The 18,086-nt window shown below is 40.7% G+C and overlaps 1 protein-coding gene across 1 annotated transcript in view; it reads right to left on the bottom strand.

Moving 5' to 3' along the window:
• Positions 1-4,631: 4,631 nt before the first annotated feature.
• The window catches only part of ccdc24 (coiled-coil domain containing 24), a 30,585-nt gene continuing 17,130 nt past the window's right edge, over positions 4,632-18,086 (bottom strand). Inside the window, exons 5-10 of the mRNA XM_061919524.1 lie at positions 16,750-16,845; positions 16,581-16,679; positions 12,652-12,706; positions 8,251-8,314; positions 5,666-5,762; positions 4,632-5,494 (exon numbers count right to left, since the gene is read on the bottom strand). Coding sequence (XP_061775508.1) covers positions 5,134-5,494; positions 5,666-5,762; positions 8,251-8,314; positions 12,652-12,706; positions 16,581-16,679; positions 16,750-16,845 — 772 coding nt within the window. The 3' untranslated portion in view covers positions 4,632-5,133. The remainder of the gene's footprint in view (positions 5,495-5,665; positions 5,763-8,250; positions 8,315-12,651; positions 12,707-16,580; positions 16,680-16,749; positions 16,846-18,086) is intronic.

The following is an 18,086-nucleotide window of genomic DNA, read 5'->3' as shown; positions in this document are numbered from 1 at the left end:
ATTTTTCAGGTTGTAATTTTTTCTCTAAAATTGTCTTTCTGAAAGTTATAAGAAGCAAAGTGAAAAAATAAATGAAATTAGTTAACTAAGGGAAGACCAAGTCTTTAAAATATTTTCTTGGATTTTCAAATTCTATTTGAGTTTTCTCTCTCTAAGAATTAAGAGTTTCAAGCAAAGCGAGACCAGCTTGCTGGTAAATAAATACAATTTAAAAAATAGAGGCAGCTCACTGGTAAGTGCTGCTATCTGAGCTATTTTTAGAACAGGCCAGCGGGCGACTCATCTGGTCCTTACGGGCGACCTGGTGCCCGCGGGCACTGCGTTGGTGACCCCTGGTATAGGGTGTACATTTACATTTGCACAGAGTGTACATTGTACAAAGTATAGAGTGTACACTGTTCTCTTCCACACCTTTCTTTGCACTTTTATAATTTTTTATATTTGTATATATCTACACATTGTTTTCTTGCATGCACACATCGCACTGTATGGAATGGCCTCAATCTCGTTATCCTGCGTAATGACAATAAAGCTGATTCTGATTCGAACATAGCTGTGGTTTCAAAACTTCATCGTAAAAGGAAAGAGGAACGCTGCTCAGGTCTCACAGTAAAAAGATCATCTAAAAAGAGGTGCTCTTTGGAAAAGGGACACAAATTCAACAAAAATGCAAAAAACAAATAAGACATTATTCAGTTAAAATAACATTAATATTGTTTCAACCATCTGGCCTTTATCAGGGGTCCACATCTCAAAGTATGACATGACCTTAAACCAGGGGTGTCAAACTCATTTTAGATGGGGGGGCCACATGGAGAAAAATCTACTTAAAAATATAACTTAAAATAACTTAAAAATAAGGACAACTTCAGATTGTTTTCTTCGTTTAAAAATAGAAAAAGCACATTCTGAAAATGTACAAATCATGTTGTTTTTTTACACGTACATGTTGAGGTTAATAGTATTCTATCTTTATTTGTCGTTATTTATACTTTCTGAATAACCAATCTGATAATGTTCATCATGAGGTGGCGACTTGTCCAGGGTGTACCCCGCCTTCCGCCCGATTGTAGCTGAGATAGGCGCCAGCGCCCCCCCGTGACCCCAAAAAGGAATAAGCGGTTGAAAATGGATGGATGGATGGATAATGTTCATCAGTCAACTAATCAGTGTTCATTTTCAATCAAGATTAAACAAAAAAAATGTCAAAATCAAATTACAGGATATTATTTTTGTAGTTTTATCTTTTTCCTGGACTGATGTTCTAACATGTGCTTTATTCTTTGTACAGACCGTATTTCCTTGAATAGTATGCGCCTGCCTCGCAAATTAATTAGCGCATGCTTAGTATAACCGCTTGGTCAAGCTTGTGACGTCACGAGTGACACTTCACCTGTCATCATTTTCAAAATAGAGGAGGCTGATTTCAATACCGGTAATTTGAAATCGCATAAAGGGAAGAAGATTAAGAGCTATACAGTAGGATTTAAGGTCCAAGCTTACATCACACTCAAATTTTTACTGTATCCTCTGGTAAGTGCCGGAGTGAGAAGAAGTTTTTAAATAATTAGCGCATGCTTACTTTTACCGCATGCCTTTGGTAAGCGCCCCGGCGGCAATTCAAGGAAATACGGTATGTAGCACCATCTACAAAGATACAAAGACTTGCTATTGTGACATCTAGTGGACACATTTAGAACAGCACTTTCTTTCATTCAAAAAAATCCGTTCATTGTTATACTTAGCAAAACTCGTCCCGCAGGCCTGATAAAACCTGTTCACTGGCCTGATCCGGCCTTTGGGCCGTACGTTTAACACCCCTGTCTTAAAACCAACAGTAAATAAATAAATGGGTTGTACTTGTATAGCGCTTTTCTACCTTCAAGGTACTCAAAGCGCTTTGACACTACTTCCACATTTACCCATTCACACACACATTCACACACTGATGGAGGGAGCTGCCATGCAAGGCGCCAACCAGCACCCATCAGGAGCAAGGGTGAAGTGTCTTGCTCAGGACACAACGGACGTGACGAGGTTGGTACTAGGTGGGATTTGAACCAGGGCCCCTCGGGTTGCGCACGGCCACTCTCCCACTGCGCCACGCCGTCCCCAGTACTGCCACCTGTAAAAAGGGGTGCGTGACCGTAATAATTGCAGTGTTGAGCACAAACACAAACAATATGTTGACAAATAAGTCCATGAAAACACAGTGCAAGCAAGGTCCTACTTAAATCCAACGATTTTGAAAGCAAACAAATCTTTAGTAATACAATTTTGTTGCGTAGGAAGCTCATGCTTTTGCATATTGCTTTCATTGAATACATTCTATGACCATTTGCATTTCTCTTTGTATAGATTTTCAAAACCATATAGTACAAATGTAATATTATAAGAATGACAATAATCATTTATAAATACAAAGCCAAACTATATGTAAATGAATGTCAAAACGTGTCAAATAAAACCACTTTTTTTACCCTACCGTCTGCACCAGTGGTCCCCAAACTTTTTGACCCAGGTGCTGCATTGGACAAAAAAATGTTTTACATACATACATTATATATATATATATATATATATATATATATATATATATATATATATATATATATATACATATATATATATATACATATATATATATACACACAGTGGGGCAAAAAAGTATTTAGTCAGTCACCGATTGTGCAAGTTCTCCCACTTAAAATGATGACAGAGGTCTGTCATTTTCATCCTAGGTACACTTCAACTGTGAGAGACAGAAAATCCAGGAATTCACATTGTAGGAATTTTTTATAATTAATTGTAAATTATGGTGGAAAATACGTATTTGGTCAATACAAAAATTCAACTAAATACTTTGTAATATAACCTTTCCTGGCAATAACAGAGGTTAAACGATTACTCATGGTCTTTACCAGGTTCGCACACACAGTAGCTGGTATTTTGGCCCATTCCTCTATGCAGATCATCTCGAGAGCAGTGATGTTTTGGGGCTGTCGCCGAGCAACACGGACTTTCAACTCCCTCCACAGATTTTCTATGGGGTTGAGGTCTGGGGACTGGCTAGGCCACTCCGGGACTTTCAAGTGCTTGTTACGGAGCCACTCCTTCGTTGCCCGGGCGGTGTGTTTGGGATCATTGTCATGTTGGATGACCCAGCCACGTTTCATCTTCAAAACTCTCACTGAAGGAGTTTTTGGCTCAAAATCTCACGATTCTTTCCTTAACACGGATCAGTCGTCCTGTCCCCTTAGCAGAAAAACAGCCCCAAAGCATGATGTTTCCACCCCCATGCTTCACAGTAGGTGTGGTGTTCTTGGGGTGCAACTCAGTATTCTTCTTCCTCCAAACACGACGAATTGAGTTTATACCAAAAAGTTCTATTTTGGTTTCATCTGACCACACGACATTCTCCCAATCCTCTGCTGTATCATCCATGTGCTCTCTGGCAAACTTCAGACGGGCCTGGACATGCACTGGCTTAAGCAGGGGGACACGTCTGGCACTGCAGGATTTAATTCCCTGTCAGCATAGTGTGTTACTGATGGTAACCTTTGTTACTTTGGTTCCAGCTCTCTGCAGGTCATTCACCAGGGCCCCCCGTGTGGTTCTGGGATTTTTTTCTCACCTGTGGGATCATTTTGACCCCACAGGATGAGATCTTGCGTGGAGCCCCAGATCGAGGAAGATTTTCAGTGGTCTTCTATGTCTTCAATTTTCTGATAATTGCTCCCACAGTTGATTTTTTCACACCAAGCTGCTTGCTTATTGCAGATTCACTCTTCCAAATCTGGTGCAGGTCTACAATTCTTTTCCTGGTGTCCTTCGACAGCAATTTGGTGTTGGCCATAGTGGAGTTTGGAGTCTGACTGTTTGAGGCTGTGGACAGGTGTCTTTTATACAGATAAGGAGTTCAAACAGGTTCCATTCATACAGGTAACGAGTGGAGGACAGAAGAGCTTCTTAAAGAAGTTACAGGTCTGTAAGAGCCAAAGATCTTCCTTGTTTGAAGTGACCAAATACTTATTTTCCACCATAATTTACAAATAAATTCTTTAAAATTCCTACAATGTGAAATTCTGGATTTTTTTTTCACATTCTGTCTCTCACAGTTGAAGTGTACCTATGATGAAAATTACAGACCTCTGTCATCATTTTAAGTGGCGAGAACTTGCACAGTCAGTGGCTGACTAAATACTTTTTTGCCCCACTGTATACATATATATACATCAAAAGGTGGGAGCAGTGGGAGAGTGGCCGTGCGCAACCCGAGGGTCCCTGGTTCAAATCCCACCTAGAACCGACCTCGTCACGTCCATTGTGTCCTGAGCAAGACACTTCACCCTTGCTCCTGATGGGTGCTGGTTGGCGCCTTGCATGACAGCTCCCTCCATCAGTGTGTGAATGTGTGTGTGAATGGGTAAATGTGGAAGTAGTGTCAAAGCGCTTTGAGTACCTTGAAGGTAGAAAAGTGCTATACAAGTACAACCCATATATATATACATGCATATACAGTATATATATATATACATACATATACAGTATATATACAGTATATATATATATATATATATCCATTTACTACCGCTTCTTCTCTTCGGGGTCGCGGAGGGCGCTGGTGCCTATCTCAGCTACAATCGGAAGGAAGGGGGTGTACAACCTGGACAAGTCGCCATCTCATTGCAGGGCATATATATATATATATATATATATATACTATCTAAATCTAAACGGCCTTTTCCTTACACTGAACAAAAAAGGTCATATGTCCACTGATGTTTGAAAACTCTACACTCTGAGTCTATTTTACGTTTTCCAAACAATTTCGCCATTTTTTTCCCCTCGTGTGCTAATTGACTGAAAGAGCACGCACTTGCGGCGTTCTCGCCCAACTTTGCGACGCAAGTGGGATGGCATCATGAGGGCCGGATTTTGGTCACTGGCGGGCCGTATCTGGCCTTAGTTCGGGGACCCCTGGTCTCCACTTTGCACTTTGTTCACAGTTGTGTAAAACTGTGAATGTTCCAGAGTCCTGTACCTCCTACTGTGACACAATGATCCTTTTTCATATCTCCCTGCTTGTGAGTGCAGTAATTGTTTCTGTCCTTTGTTCACTAGTCATCCTCCTTAGCCCAGCTGGAGATACTGTGAGGGCATAAAAGGTGAAGTACTTGAGCAGGTGAGAAAGCGCCAGTGGAGATCCGACTCATCCTCCTCAGAGTGTGAGGGTACCAGCGCCACTTGCTCTCCCGCCAAAGTTTTAAGGCGGACGTTCTTCTGCCGAGACGTCCTGCTGCAGACCTCACTTGGACTTGTGTGCTGCTGAGAAGTCCTCGAGATAGCCTCCAGAGTGTTCATGGGCCTGACGCTGCCGCAGAAGTTGACGTGAGAGAGTCCAGGTGGAGCAAGGGGAGGATGTGGTCTTAGGAGGGAGGTAGCATTCAAAGCTAGCGACTTCTTATTGCCGCTTTTTTGTCCTGATGGAAGTCTGGAGGAGAGAACAACCACATCTTGAAAAACTGACAACAACAGATTGTATAATGGACAACAAAATAACACCTCACTCAAGCACAACAAAACATTTAGAACCTTTAAAAAATAAAATAATGAAATCATTCTATATGTATACATTGTATTGTTTTTGCATAATATTACACACCTGAATGTCGCCCTTAATGCTTTATCCGAGACAGTAGAGGGAGGAGATGGATAGAGCTCAAAGTCTTTTTGAATGGCACCTCTGAGCTCTTTTAAGTCTAAAATGAGAAATTGAGTTGTAATCTAATAAAAACATGCATTTTTGATGCAATTTATTCCAGCAACCAAACCACATTTTACAAACATGTTTTATGATAGCACTTATCATATTCATACAGTACAGGCCAACAGTTTGGACACACTTTCTCCTCATTCAATGTGTTTTCTTTATTTTCATGCCTTCAAGAGCTCGTCACCTGAAATTGTGTTTTTTTCACAGGTGTGCTTGAAGCTCATGGAGAGAATGCCAAGAGTGTGCAAAGCAGTAATCAGAGCAAAGGGTGGCTATTTTGAACAAACTACAAACCCCATTTCCATATGAGTTGGGAAATTGTGTTAGATGTAAATATAAACGGAATACAATGATTTACAAATCATTTTCAACCCATATTCAGTTGAATGCACTACAAAGACAATATATTTGATGTTCAAACTCATAAACTTTATTTTTTTTTGCAAATAATAATTAACTTTGAATTTCATGGCTGCAACACGTGCCAAAGTAGTTGGGAAAGGGCATGTTCACCACTGTGTTACATCACATTTTCTTTTAACAATACTCAATAAACGTTTGGGAACTGAGGAAACTAATTGTTGAAGCTTTGAAAGTGGAATTGTTTTCCCATTCTTGTTTTATGTAGAGCTTCAGTTGTTCAACAGTCCGAGGTCTCCGCTGTCGTATTTTACACTTCATAATACGCCACACATTTTCCATGGGAGACAGGTGTGGACTGCAGGCGGGCCAGGAAAGTACCTGCATTCTTTTACTACGAAGCCACGCTGTTGTAACACGTGTCTTGCTGAAATAAGCAGGGGCGTCCATGATAACGTTGCTTGGATGACAACATATGTTGCTCCAAAACCTGTATGGACCTTTCAGAATTAATGGTGCCTTCACAGATGTGTAAGTTACCCATGGCTTGGGCACTAATACACTCCCATACCATCACAGATGCTGGCTTTTGAACTTTGCGCCTATAACAATCCCAATGGTTATTTTCCTCTTTGTTCCAGAGGACACCACGTCCCCTGTTTCCAAATATAATTTAAAATGTGGACTCGTCAGACCAGAGAACACTTTTTCACTTTGCATCAGTCCATCTTAGATAAATAATAAATAAATGGGTTGTACTTGTATAGCGCTTTTCTACCTTCAAGGTACTCAAAGCGCTTTGACACTACTTCCACATTTACCCATTCACACACACATTCACACACTGATGGAGGGAGCTGCCATGCAAGGCGCCAACCACCACCCATCAGGAGCAAGGGTGAAGTGTCTTGCTCAGGACACAACGGACATGACGAGGTTGGTATTAGGTGGGATGTGAACCAGGGACCCTCGGGTTGCGCACGGCCACTCTGCCACGCCGTCCCTGATGAGCTCGGGCCCAGCGAAGCCGGCGGCGTTTCAGGGTGTTGTTGATAACTGTGTTTGGCTTTGCATAGTAGAGTTTTAACTTGCACTTACAAATGTAGCGACCAACTGTAGTTACTGACAGTGGTTTTTTTAAGTGTTCCTGAGCCTATGTGGTGATATCCTTTACACACTCAGTACCGCCTGAGGGATCAAAGGTCCGTAATATCATCGCTTACGTGCAGTGATTTCTCCAGATTCTCTGAACCTTTTGATGATTTTACGGGCCGTAGATGGTAGAATACCTAAATTCCTTGCATTAGCTCATTGAGAAATGTTGTTCTAAAACTGTTCCACAATTTGCTTATAAATTAGTGACCCTCGCCCCATCCTTGTTTGTGATCTACTTAGCATTTCATGGAAGCTGCTTTTATACCCAATCATGGCACCAACCTGTTCTCAATTAGCCTGCACACCTGTGGGATGTTCCATGTAAGTGTTTGATGAGCATTCCTCAACTTAATCAGTATTTATTGCCACCTTTCCCAACTTCTTTGTCACGTGTTGCTGGCATCAAATTCTAAAGATATTGATTATTTGAAAAAAAAATAAAAAATCTTTGTCAGTTTGAACATCAAATATGTTGTCTTTGTAGCATATTCAACTGAATATGGGTTGAAAAGGATTTGCAAATCATTGTATTACATTTATATTTACATCTAACACAATTTCCCAACTCATATGGAAACGGGGTTTGTAGAATATAGGACATGTTTTCAGTTATTTCACCTTTTTTTGCACACTCTTTGAATTCTCTCCATGAGCTTCAAGCACACCTGTGAAGTGAAAACCCTTTCTGGTGACTACCTCTTGAACTAGAATATAAAACATGTTTTCAGTTATTTCACCTTTTTTTTATCAAGTACATAACTCCACATGTGTTCATTCATAGTTTTGATGTGACAATCTACAAAATAAATAGTCATGAACATAAAGAAAACACATTGAATGAGGAGAAGGTGTGTCCAAATTTGACCTGTACTGTGTGTCAACATTTTTAGAGTCCCCTGGATTCTAAAAAATATGATCAATGGGCCGCTAGAGGGCAGCATTTGATGCACGGTGCTTACCTGCAAGGGTCGGTTCTGCATCCTTATCCTCAGTCTGACTCCTACATTGTTTTTTAATCATTTCCTGCAAAATACACATTTCACAGACTTCTAACTGTTGCATTTTGCGTGAAGTAAGATGACTAAAGTAGTCCTGAGTTGAAAAGTATAAGGTACAAGCATTTGTTCCGTAGACTGGAGGAAGAAAATAGGATAAAAATGACAAACCGAGAAAGAGAATGTGTTCCCACTAAATGGTTAAGCAGAAGCCTGAAGAAGTGAATTCATTAACTCCTATTATGTTCTACATCTGGTGAATGTTTATATTCACCTTGGAGAAAGCAAACCACCAAGTTGAATTTAATAGTGCTATTTCAGTTTGAGCACATAAATAGTTAAGGCCACCTCAATTTGATATTTGCAGGAGGATTGGCTCACTTCTCGTAGGAAAGAGGCTCTTATTGGGACTTCGGAGTGCAAAAGTGATAACCATATCCTTGTGTAGAGACTACCTCTATAGTTTAACACCAACACTTAAGTTATGACTTAAATCTGTTGTTTTCCAGACACTTACAGACATCTCCTTTTATGGTCAGGATGTGCGCTCCTGACTTAGAACACACACCCAGACAGGAGGTAGGAATATAAGACTGGTAGTTTGGCTTCTACAGTTAGGAGTCCTTCACTTTTGGACCTAGGCTCCTCCGGGTACTGCAGGCCTGTTTAAAGGGGAACATTATCACCAGACCTATGTAAGCGTCAATATATACCTTGATGTTGCAGAAAAAAGACCCTATGTTTTTTTTAACTGATTTTCGAACTCTAAAAGGGTGAATTTGTCGATTAACGCCTTTCATTTGATAGCCCGTCGGAGCAATGACCGTTCACCCGTGACGTCACAAAGTGAAGCGATCCGCCATTTTCTCAATCTCATTACACGCACCAAGTCAAATCAGCTCTGTTATTTTCCGTTTTTTCGACTGTTTTCCCGTACCTTGGAGACATCATGCCTTGCCGGTGTGTTGTCGGTGGGTGTAACAACACCAACAGAGACGGATTCAAGTTGCACCACTGGCCAAAAGATGCGAAAGTCCCTTGTTTGTTCCGCACACTTTACCGACGACAGCTATGTTACGACAGAAATGGCAAGAATGTGTGGATATCGTGCGACACTCAAAGCAGATGCATTTCCAACGATAAAGTCAACGAAATCTGCAATATTGGAAAATGGACCACCACTGAATCTGCCGGAGTGCGAGCTATTCAGGGACGACGGACCTCGGGAGCACGGCAAGCGATGACGGCAGTCTGTTCCCGCAGACGAGCCAGGTAAACCCCCTGGATATGTTGGCTAAGACATGATTTATGCCACTTATTTTTCTGTCTCATTTTGTCCACCAAACTTATGAGGTTGTGCATGGATGCACAAAGGTGAGTTTTGTTGATGTTATTGACTTATGTGGAGTGCTAATCAGACATATTTGGTCACGGCATGACTGCAAGCTAATCGATGCTAACATGCTATTTAGGCTAGCTGTATGTACATATTGCATCATTATGCCTCATTTGTAGCTATATTTGCATCCAGCCTTTCCCTCCACCCACATTTAATGCCAAACAAACACATACCAATCGTTGGTTAGAAGGCGATCGCCGAATTCGTCCGCGCTTCCTCCCGTGCCGCTGTCTGTCGTGATATGGCTCAATAGCTTCAATTTCTTCTTCAATTTCGTTTTTGCTACCTGCCTCCACACTCCAACCATCCGTTTCAATACATGCCTAATCTGTTGAATCGCTTACGGCGTTGAAATCCGAGTCTGAATCCGAGCTAATATCGCTATACCTTTCTGTGCTATCCGCCATGTTTGTTTCTGTGTAGTTCTGCTGTGACGTCACAGGATAATGGATGGGTGGCTATAACGACGGTTAAAATCAGGCACTATTTTTCGTGATATTGCGTGATGGGTAAAATTTAAAAAAAAACTTCGAAAAATAAAATAAGCCACTGGGAACTGATTTTTATTGGTTTTCCCCTTCAGAAATTGTGATAATGTTCCCCTTTAAAGACGCTCGCTTGTAATAAAGCAACTTTTTGTTCGGCAAAGCGTCGCCGACATCTTTTTTGATCCAGCCGCACTGCCGTGTTGCCCTCCTGTCCGGGAGGGGGCGACGAGACCAGAAATATACTTCACTCAACAATGTACATCTTAGCAAATCAGAGTTAGTGTGTGCGTGCACACTGTTCAAGTTTATCAACGTACTATTGCTAAGTGAATAAAATACAAATAGTTGGTGTCCAGGACTGTGCTATGAAATGAACTGTACCATGTTTGAGCTACAATATCCAACACCTGTCTTCAGTACAGTTCCTTCGAGTGCTGCTGTCTTGTCCCATTTGATAGCTTTCACATGTGGCCTAAATAAGTCGTCATATATACCCCTATGTATGTATGTATGTATGTATGTATACACATTATACGCGACTATTCATCATACAAGTATACTGCGTTTACTGAGCTGGTGTGGGACCATCCATGCCAGGGGTGCCCATCACGTTGATCGCAAGCTACCAGTCAATGGTGGGGGGGGAGGTGTCAGTCGATGGTGGAGGGTGTGTCTGTTAGAATAATTATATGTAGGTTATTACCCAACTCTTATGCTTAAAGACACATAACTTGTTATCTTCCGCTGCAAGTTAGGAGTGCCTCGCTGCTGCCTTTTGTGTCTTACAGCCTGCTAAAAGCCAAGGATGGACTTTGAGTACCTCAACGCAGACAAAGCAGAGACAGGGCAAAATCACGTGTGTCAGCACATTTCCATTCTGAATAATCACGTATTGTGTGTACTGGAGTTGCTTGCATAATGTGTCCCCTCCCTTGAGAAGCAGCTTCAGCAATGTAACTAGGAAACTCCTGAATAAAATGGGGAGCGTGGGGGCTGTACCTCAGAGCGTGGTGGGAGACTGTAACTGAGTGTGCAGCCCCATATGTTTCTCCTCATGAGCAAAATTTAAATCTGTCTCTGCTTGATTCCTTGCTTCTTGTTCTGTTTAATAGATAGTTCGGTGCTTAAACCTGACAGTGTAAGTCGATGGTGGAGGGTGTGTCAGTCGATGGTGGACGGTGTGTCAGTCGATGGTGGAGAGTTTGTCCGTCGATCGCCAGCCAGGCATTAAATATATAGACCTAAAAATTAGCGATCATTTGTCTTTGCCAAGACGACACTTTCATCCCTTGATTGACATTCACAGCACCCGGGGGTCTTGTGAGAGGACGCTGGTTGCAGCCAGATCATTATTAAGAAAAAACGACCGACAGGAAGGCGAGAAACACTTCTTATTTCAACAGACTCTCACGCCATACCTGCCGTCAAAACTCTAAAGATCGACAGCACAGTTCCTGTCTTCACAATAAAAGCCCTGCTTCATCCTGCCTGCGCTAACAAAATAAGAGTCTCAGAAAGCTAGCGTGCACAAGCAAGCAAGCTACGGAGTTTGCCGCCAATGTATGTATTGTAAAGTGTATAAAATTGGTTATGGAAGCTGTACAAAGAAGATGACAAAAAGCAAGCACGTTCATGTGGTATTGGACAGAAAGGAGGACTTGTTTTCTCCTCCATTTGAAAATGTGGAGGATCTCATCACTACTGTCTGATTCCAATCAATGCAAGTCATCACAATTATACCAACTTATATTCTTCTCTTCGGGCTTCACGGTGGAAGAGCGGTTAGTGCATCTGCCTCACAATACGAAGGTCCTGCAGTCCTGGGTTCAATCCCAGGCTCGGGATCTTTCTGTGTGGAGTTTGCATGTTCTCCCCGTGAATGCGTGGGTTCCCTCCGGGTACTCCGGCTTCCTCCCACCTCTAAAAACATGCACCCGGGGATAGGTTGATTGGCAACACTAAAAAAAATTGGCCCTAGTGTGTGAATGTGAGTGTGAATGTTGTCTGTCTATCTGTGTTGGCCCTGCAATGAGGTGGCGACTTGTCCAGGGTGTACCCCGCCTTCCGCTTGATTGTAGCTGAGATAGGCGCCAGCGCCCCCCGCGACCCCAAAAGGGAATAAACGGTAGAAAATGGATGGATGGATGGATATTCTTCTCTTTATGAAAGAAACATGCTTGTATTATCATTAAACACCTTTCACTTGTTAACAAAATGTCTCTTTCATACATAAATCAATATAAATGATATGTATGAATGAGTTAGTTCCCTTTCACTTGGTCAATTAAAAAGTAGCTCATCCGCGGAAAAAGTGTGGGCACCCCTGATCTATGCTGCAGTTGAACTAAGAAGATTGCGTTCACTCTGCCATTGCATATAGTTTGTGTCGTTGACCTTGATGTTTAACGGCGGACAATAATTTGGCAAATACTATCTGCTTATCCACACAAAGCAAAGAGGATTAAAAATATGAACTACCTGAATGTGTTGTACTTGTGGTTTCAATGTTGCACATTCTTCTATCAGGATACTCCTGTGAATGATAGGAAGAGTGGGTGAGGATGTAGGTCCAATATCGCACAAGTTATACAATACAACAAGACAGAGGTATATTAGTGGAGCAGTGCAGACGAATGACAATGAGTCAACACACGAGAGCAAGAAGAAAACTGTGACTCCTGGCAGTAGTGCTGCTAGGGAGCTGTGGTTCACTTAGAGCCGCATGCAGATCTTTAGTGCTACTCTGGCGGCTCATGGAGCTTTTCCAAAAATCTATGAAAATTGAAAAATATATAAATGTTTTTTATTTTAATTACAGTAAAGGCCAAAAGATTGGACACGCCTTCTCATTCAATGCAATGTTTTCTTTATTTTCATGACTATTTACATTGTAGATTGTCAAATCAAAACTATGAATGAACACATGTGGAGTTATGTACTTAACAAAAAAAGGTGAAATAACTGAAAACATGTTTTATATTCTAGTTCAAAAGGTAGTCACCAGAAAGGGTTTACACTTCACAGGTGTGCTTGAAGCTCTTGGAGAGAATGCAAAGAGTGTGCAAAGCAGTAATCAGAGCAAAGGGGTGGCTATTTTGAAGAAACTAGAATATAAAACAGGTTTTCAGTTATTTCACCTTTTTTTAAATAAATAAAGAAAACACATTGAATGAGGAGAAGGTGTCCAAACTTTTGGCCAGTACTGTAGTTTCTGTAAGAGGACAAACATGACACAAACATCCTCATCTGTGAATGTTTTCATTCATCCAGGTCATTGTCATCTAAGGGAATTCAATCCATCGCAACTTTCAAATGCTGTAAACTTGTGTTGAATAAATATTAAACCTCAACATTTCTGTTAAAGAAGATTTGGGTCAGCGCCTGCGGTACACCTTTTTTCAGCATGGCAGTTGCCAACAAAACAAACCTGTGCGAGCATCAATATTTTCAGACATCAAATCCAAATAGTGCACCGGCCTCACAGATAAGGGTTTGATTTAGATTAAAGTTACATCTTACATGGCCGATGTTGAGAAGCTATTCAGTGACGTTGGAAAATAGAAATCCTGTCATAGGCATGTATTTAGTAACAAAGTGGCTGTTTTTATCCATCCATCCATTTCTACCGCTTATTCCCTTTTAGGGTCGTGGAGGGCGCTGGCGCCTATCTCTGCTACAATCGGGCGGAATGCGAGTACACTCTGGATAAGTCGCCACCTCATCGCAGGGCCGCTGTTTTTATCATAATTCCTCATTTTTGTCAGTCTATATTTGGATTGACACATAAGGATATTATTGTGTTTTGTTGCCCAGGTGCGATAAGCTGCCTTGTATTGAGCGTGTCAAAAGAGAAGAGGATGCTGCTGCGTTTACTCTTGCACTGACTTACTTGGAATTTGCAGAAAACTATTGAGAAGAGATATCGAACTTAAACTGTAGTGTTTTAATTTTATATACTTTGCCTTCTCAAAAGGCCGCAGTTTTAAATTTTTATAATTGCAGGCTGTGCTTTATTGGTCTCTGTCTGTTGCCCAAAAGAGAAGAAGATTGTGTTGAAAATTGAAGAGGCACTAGTTGTCAGCTTGCGATTAGCGCTCTCGTTGACAGCTAGTGATTATCAATCAATCAATCAATCAATCAATGTTTACTTACATAGCCCTAAATCACTAGTGTCTCAAAGGGCTACACAAACCACAACACAAACCACTACGACATCCTCGGTAGGCCCACATAAGGGCAAGGAAAACTCACACCCAGTGGGACGATTAGCGCACTAGTTGCCAGCTAGCTATTAGCGTTACAATACTGTTATTATTTGAATATAGTTAGTATTTCACAAAAACAAGGTACCTTTAGTACCTCATGCAAAATATAAAAGGAGGAGTTCCTTGCTCCTTCTCTCCATTAGTTTGGGGGTCCTTGGCCTGGAAAACGTCAAAGGCCACGGATCTAGATCACATGAATTGTGCTCAATGGACGTTAATATCATCAAAGGTCACATTAAACTATTACATTTACTGCAAAATTATATACAGTGTATATATTAGTATTAGTAAACAATTAGGGCTGTGAATCTTTGGGTGTCCCACGATTCGATTCAATATCGATTCTTGGGGTCACGATTCGATAATATATCAATTTTTTTGATTCGATTCAAAAATGATATTTTTCCGATTCAAAAGGATTCTGTATTCATTCAATACATAGGATTTCAGCAGGATCTACCCCAGTCTACTGACATGCTAGCAGAGTAGTAGATTTAAAAAAAAAAAAAAGCTTTTATAATTGTAAAGGACAATGTTTTATCAACTGATTGCAATAATGTACATTTGTTTTAACTATTAAACGAACCAAAAATATGACTTATTTTATCTTTGTGAAAACATTGGACACAGTGTGTTGTCAAGCTTATGAGATGCGATGCAAGTGTAAGCCACTGTCAGACTATTATTCTTTTTTATTTTTATAAATGTCTAATGATAATGTCAGTGATGGATTTTTAATCACTGCTATGCTGAAATTATAATTAATATTGATACTGTTAATGATAATATTCATTTTTGTTTCATTACTTTTGTTTTTTTCTGTGTCGTGTTTGTCTCCTCTCAATTGTTTTGTTTATTGCAGTTCTGAGTGTTGCTGGCTCAGGTTTGGTTTTGGAATTTGATTGCATTGTTATGGTATTGCTGTGTAGTGGTTTGTTGGATTGATTAAAAAAATAAATAAATAAAAAAAAAAAAAAAAAAAAAAATTCGAATCGATTCTGAATCGCACAATGTAAACGATTCGATTTGTATTCGAATCTATTTTTTCCCACACCCCTAGTATTAATATATATTAGAGTCTACATTAAAGATCTCTGGTCTATACTATTCTAACTGCTCAATTGTGTTTTATTGTACATTTTCTGTGGCTGCTAACAACGTGGTCATTTCCCCTCAGGGATGAAAAACGTTTTCTCAATCTGAAGCAGAGAGTATTTTAGAGGTTTTTTTAACATAAGGAGCCCAAACTGCCTTGCTGAAGAAGGTGAAGGTGATAGAGAGGACAACATGTCTCCTCTATACCTGAAGCCAAATGAACGCATGCAAGTCATCTTTAAATGGGAAGAATGGTGGAGGAGTGCAAGAGGATTTAAGGCACTGTTAGATAACAGTAGTACTCCCTACATTATATAGATTCCCACCGACCACAATTTGAAGGTGTACTCATTTGTGTTGTTAGCCATTTGCAAAAATGTTTGTGTGTTGACTCATTTTCTGTGGATACTGCTTTACAAGTTATGCACTGACTACTCCAAAAGGTCCCAGGTTGACTTCCTATACTACTGTTCCTGAGCAAAGGGGTTGCTGGAATGTGTACTCATGTATTTCGTAGTCATGTATTTATAGCTGGGTAAAAAAAGTGTAAGAAACACAGACTTTTCGTGGACAAAGGGAGCTTATCTGCAGCAAAAACTAGAATGTAGGTCATCCAGGGAACGGAATGTCCCAGTCGTGACGTTGGCCAACTTTAATTTGTCTCTATTAAAAAGTTGCAAAGGGAGACAGCTTTACAAAGCAAGAACGGACGAGTCGTTTTCCTGGGAAAGCCTGTCCGTCCCTCTCTGGTTACATAAGCACAATCGAATGGGGATGCTCTGTCTCACAAAGGGTCCTTTTGTGCTGCTGAAGTCAGGAAGTGGATTTGGGAGGGGGCTGTCTTTCAAGGTGGCCCCATTGGCCATGAAGAAAGAGCGATGGAAGCAGAAAAAGGAAGGAGGAGAGAAAGTAAAGTAAAAGCTGTTCTGGACAGCTGCAGAGGAATTGAGGCGAAAAAAAGGGGGTTGAACTCCATTCAGTGATTTACAACCAATTAGATCCAAAGAGCACAATAAGTAATGGATCCACTTCCTTGTTGCAACTCACTTGATATGCTCTACCACTTTGTTGATGTCGCTGATATTCAGCTTGTCCTTCATGGCTTCTATCTCCTCTTGCGACTGAACGGAGCAGCAGGAGCTCAGCCTTTAGCGGAAAGGAAGAGGAAGACACAAGTGAGATCATGAGAGGTTTCGTATGGCGACATTATCCACACCTCACTTCGTCTTTGGGCTCCACGCTGATGTCAGGGCGACCCAGGGCGAAGTTTACGGTCTTTGCGTTGTAACGACTTAAGAACTCCTTGTCGTGCCTGTAATGAAAAATCAACATTGGTAGCCACAGAAGATAATGCAGTAGAGCGAATGAGACAATATCAGGAGCTACACCTAAGATGTTCACATGTTATGTAGCTGCATTTATATTATGAAGAAGAAACAAGTATCAAAAGCAGACAGATTTAGATGAGCCAGCCTGGTTTTTATTGTCCCGGCATTAAAGGGGTCATATTAGGATTTTTTTTTCTACTTTCAAAGTACTTCCTTATGGTCTTCATAAGATGGAATGGTGGTTCTTTGGTCAACATTTGATAAAGGTTATGTTTTACAGACAGTCTTCACTCTCTTCAGGATGTGCCCTTTTGTGAGTGGTCTTATTTACGTGCCTTCACTTCAACTAAGTCGTCTCCCCCGCCAGCCAAATTGTAGTTTTTAGCGCTTCCATATTGAATCTACTGAAAGATATTGCTTGGATTTTACTGACGTCACATGTGGCACACATCCTGCTCATTAAATATGCGTGGTGGTCAAGCTAGCTCTGTTTTAAATGGGTACTAGGCGCCATTTAGCCTTTCTCGAAAGGCTAAATGAGCTAAAGGCCGCTATTGAAGCATCCTGGACATCCGTAACACCTCAGCAATGCCACAGGCTGATTGCCTCCATGCCATGCCGCATTGATGCAGTAATCCATGCAAAAGGATTACCAACCAAGTACTGAGTGCATTAATTGACATTTTCAAATGTTTGATTTCGTTTTGCTGTTATCTGTTATTTTTTTTACTTGGTCTGAGGAAATATTGTAATTTTTTGGGATAGGATTTTTGAGTTTTCTTAAGCTGTATGCCATAATCAGCAATATTAAAATAATAAAAGGCTTGCAATATTTCAGTTGATGTGTAATGAATCCAGAATGTATGACATTTTCATGTTTTTAGTTGCATTGCAGAAAATAAAGGACTCAATCACAATATTCTAATTTTCTGAGACAGTCCTGTATACACACTGTACTTAGCGGTGCATGTGTACATATACGACTATTTTAATCGGCATTTTATGTATGTATTAACCTTTAATATTGTTGTTTAGTCAATTGTTGGCCTTTTACACCTTTTCCCGGGACTACAGTTGCAATGAGGTTTTTCATGTTTTTTTGTGAAGCAAAATAAATTATGTTTGTTTACATGACACGTGTGCACTGCAGCCTGATGAAGAACACAGGGTTCTCTAAGTGGAAGTTTTTGTGACCATTTCTGTGTAAACGCAGAAAAGGGTCGCC

The sequence above is a fragment of the Nerophis ophidion genome, linkage group LG14, assembly GCF_033978795.1.
Source record: "Nerophis ophidion isolate RoL-2023_Sa linkage group LG14, RoL_Noph_v1.0, whole genome shotgun sequence".
Taxonomy (NCBI): domain Eukaryota; kingdom Metazoa; phylum Chordata; class Actinopteri; order Syngnathiformes; family Syngnathidae; genus Nerophis; species Nerophis ophidion.
This window is presented reverse-complemented; position numbering and strand designations above follow the sequence as displayed.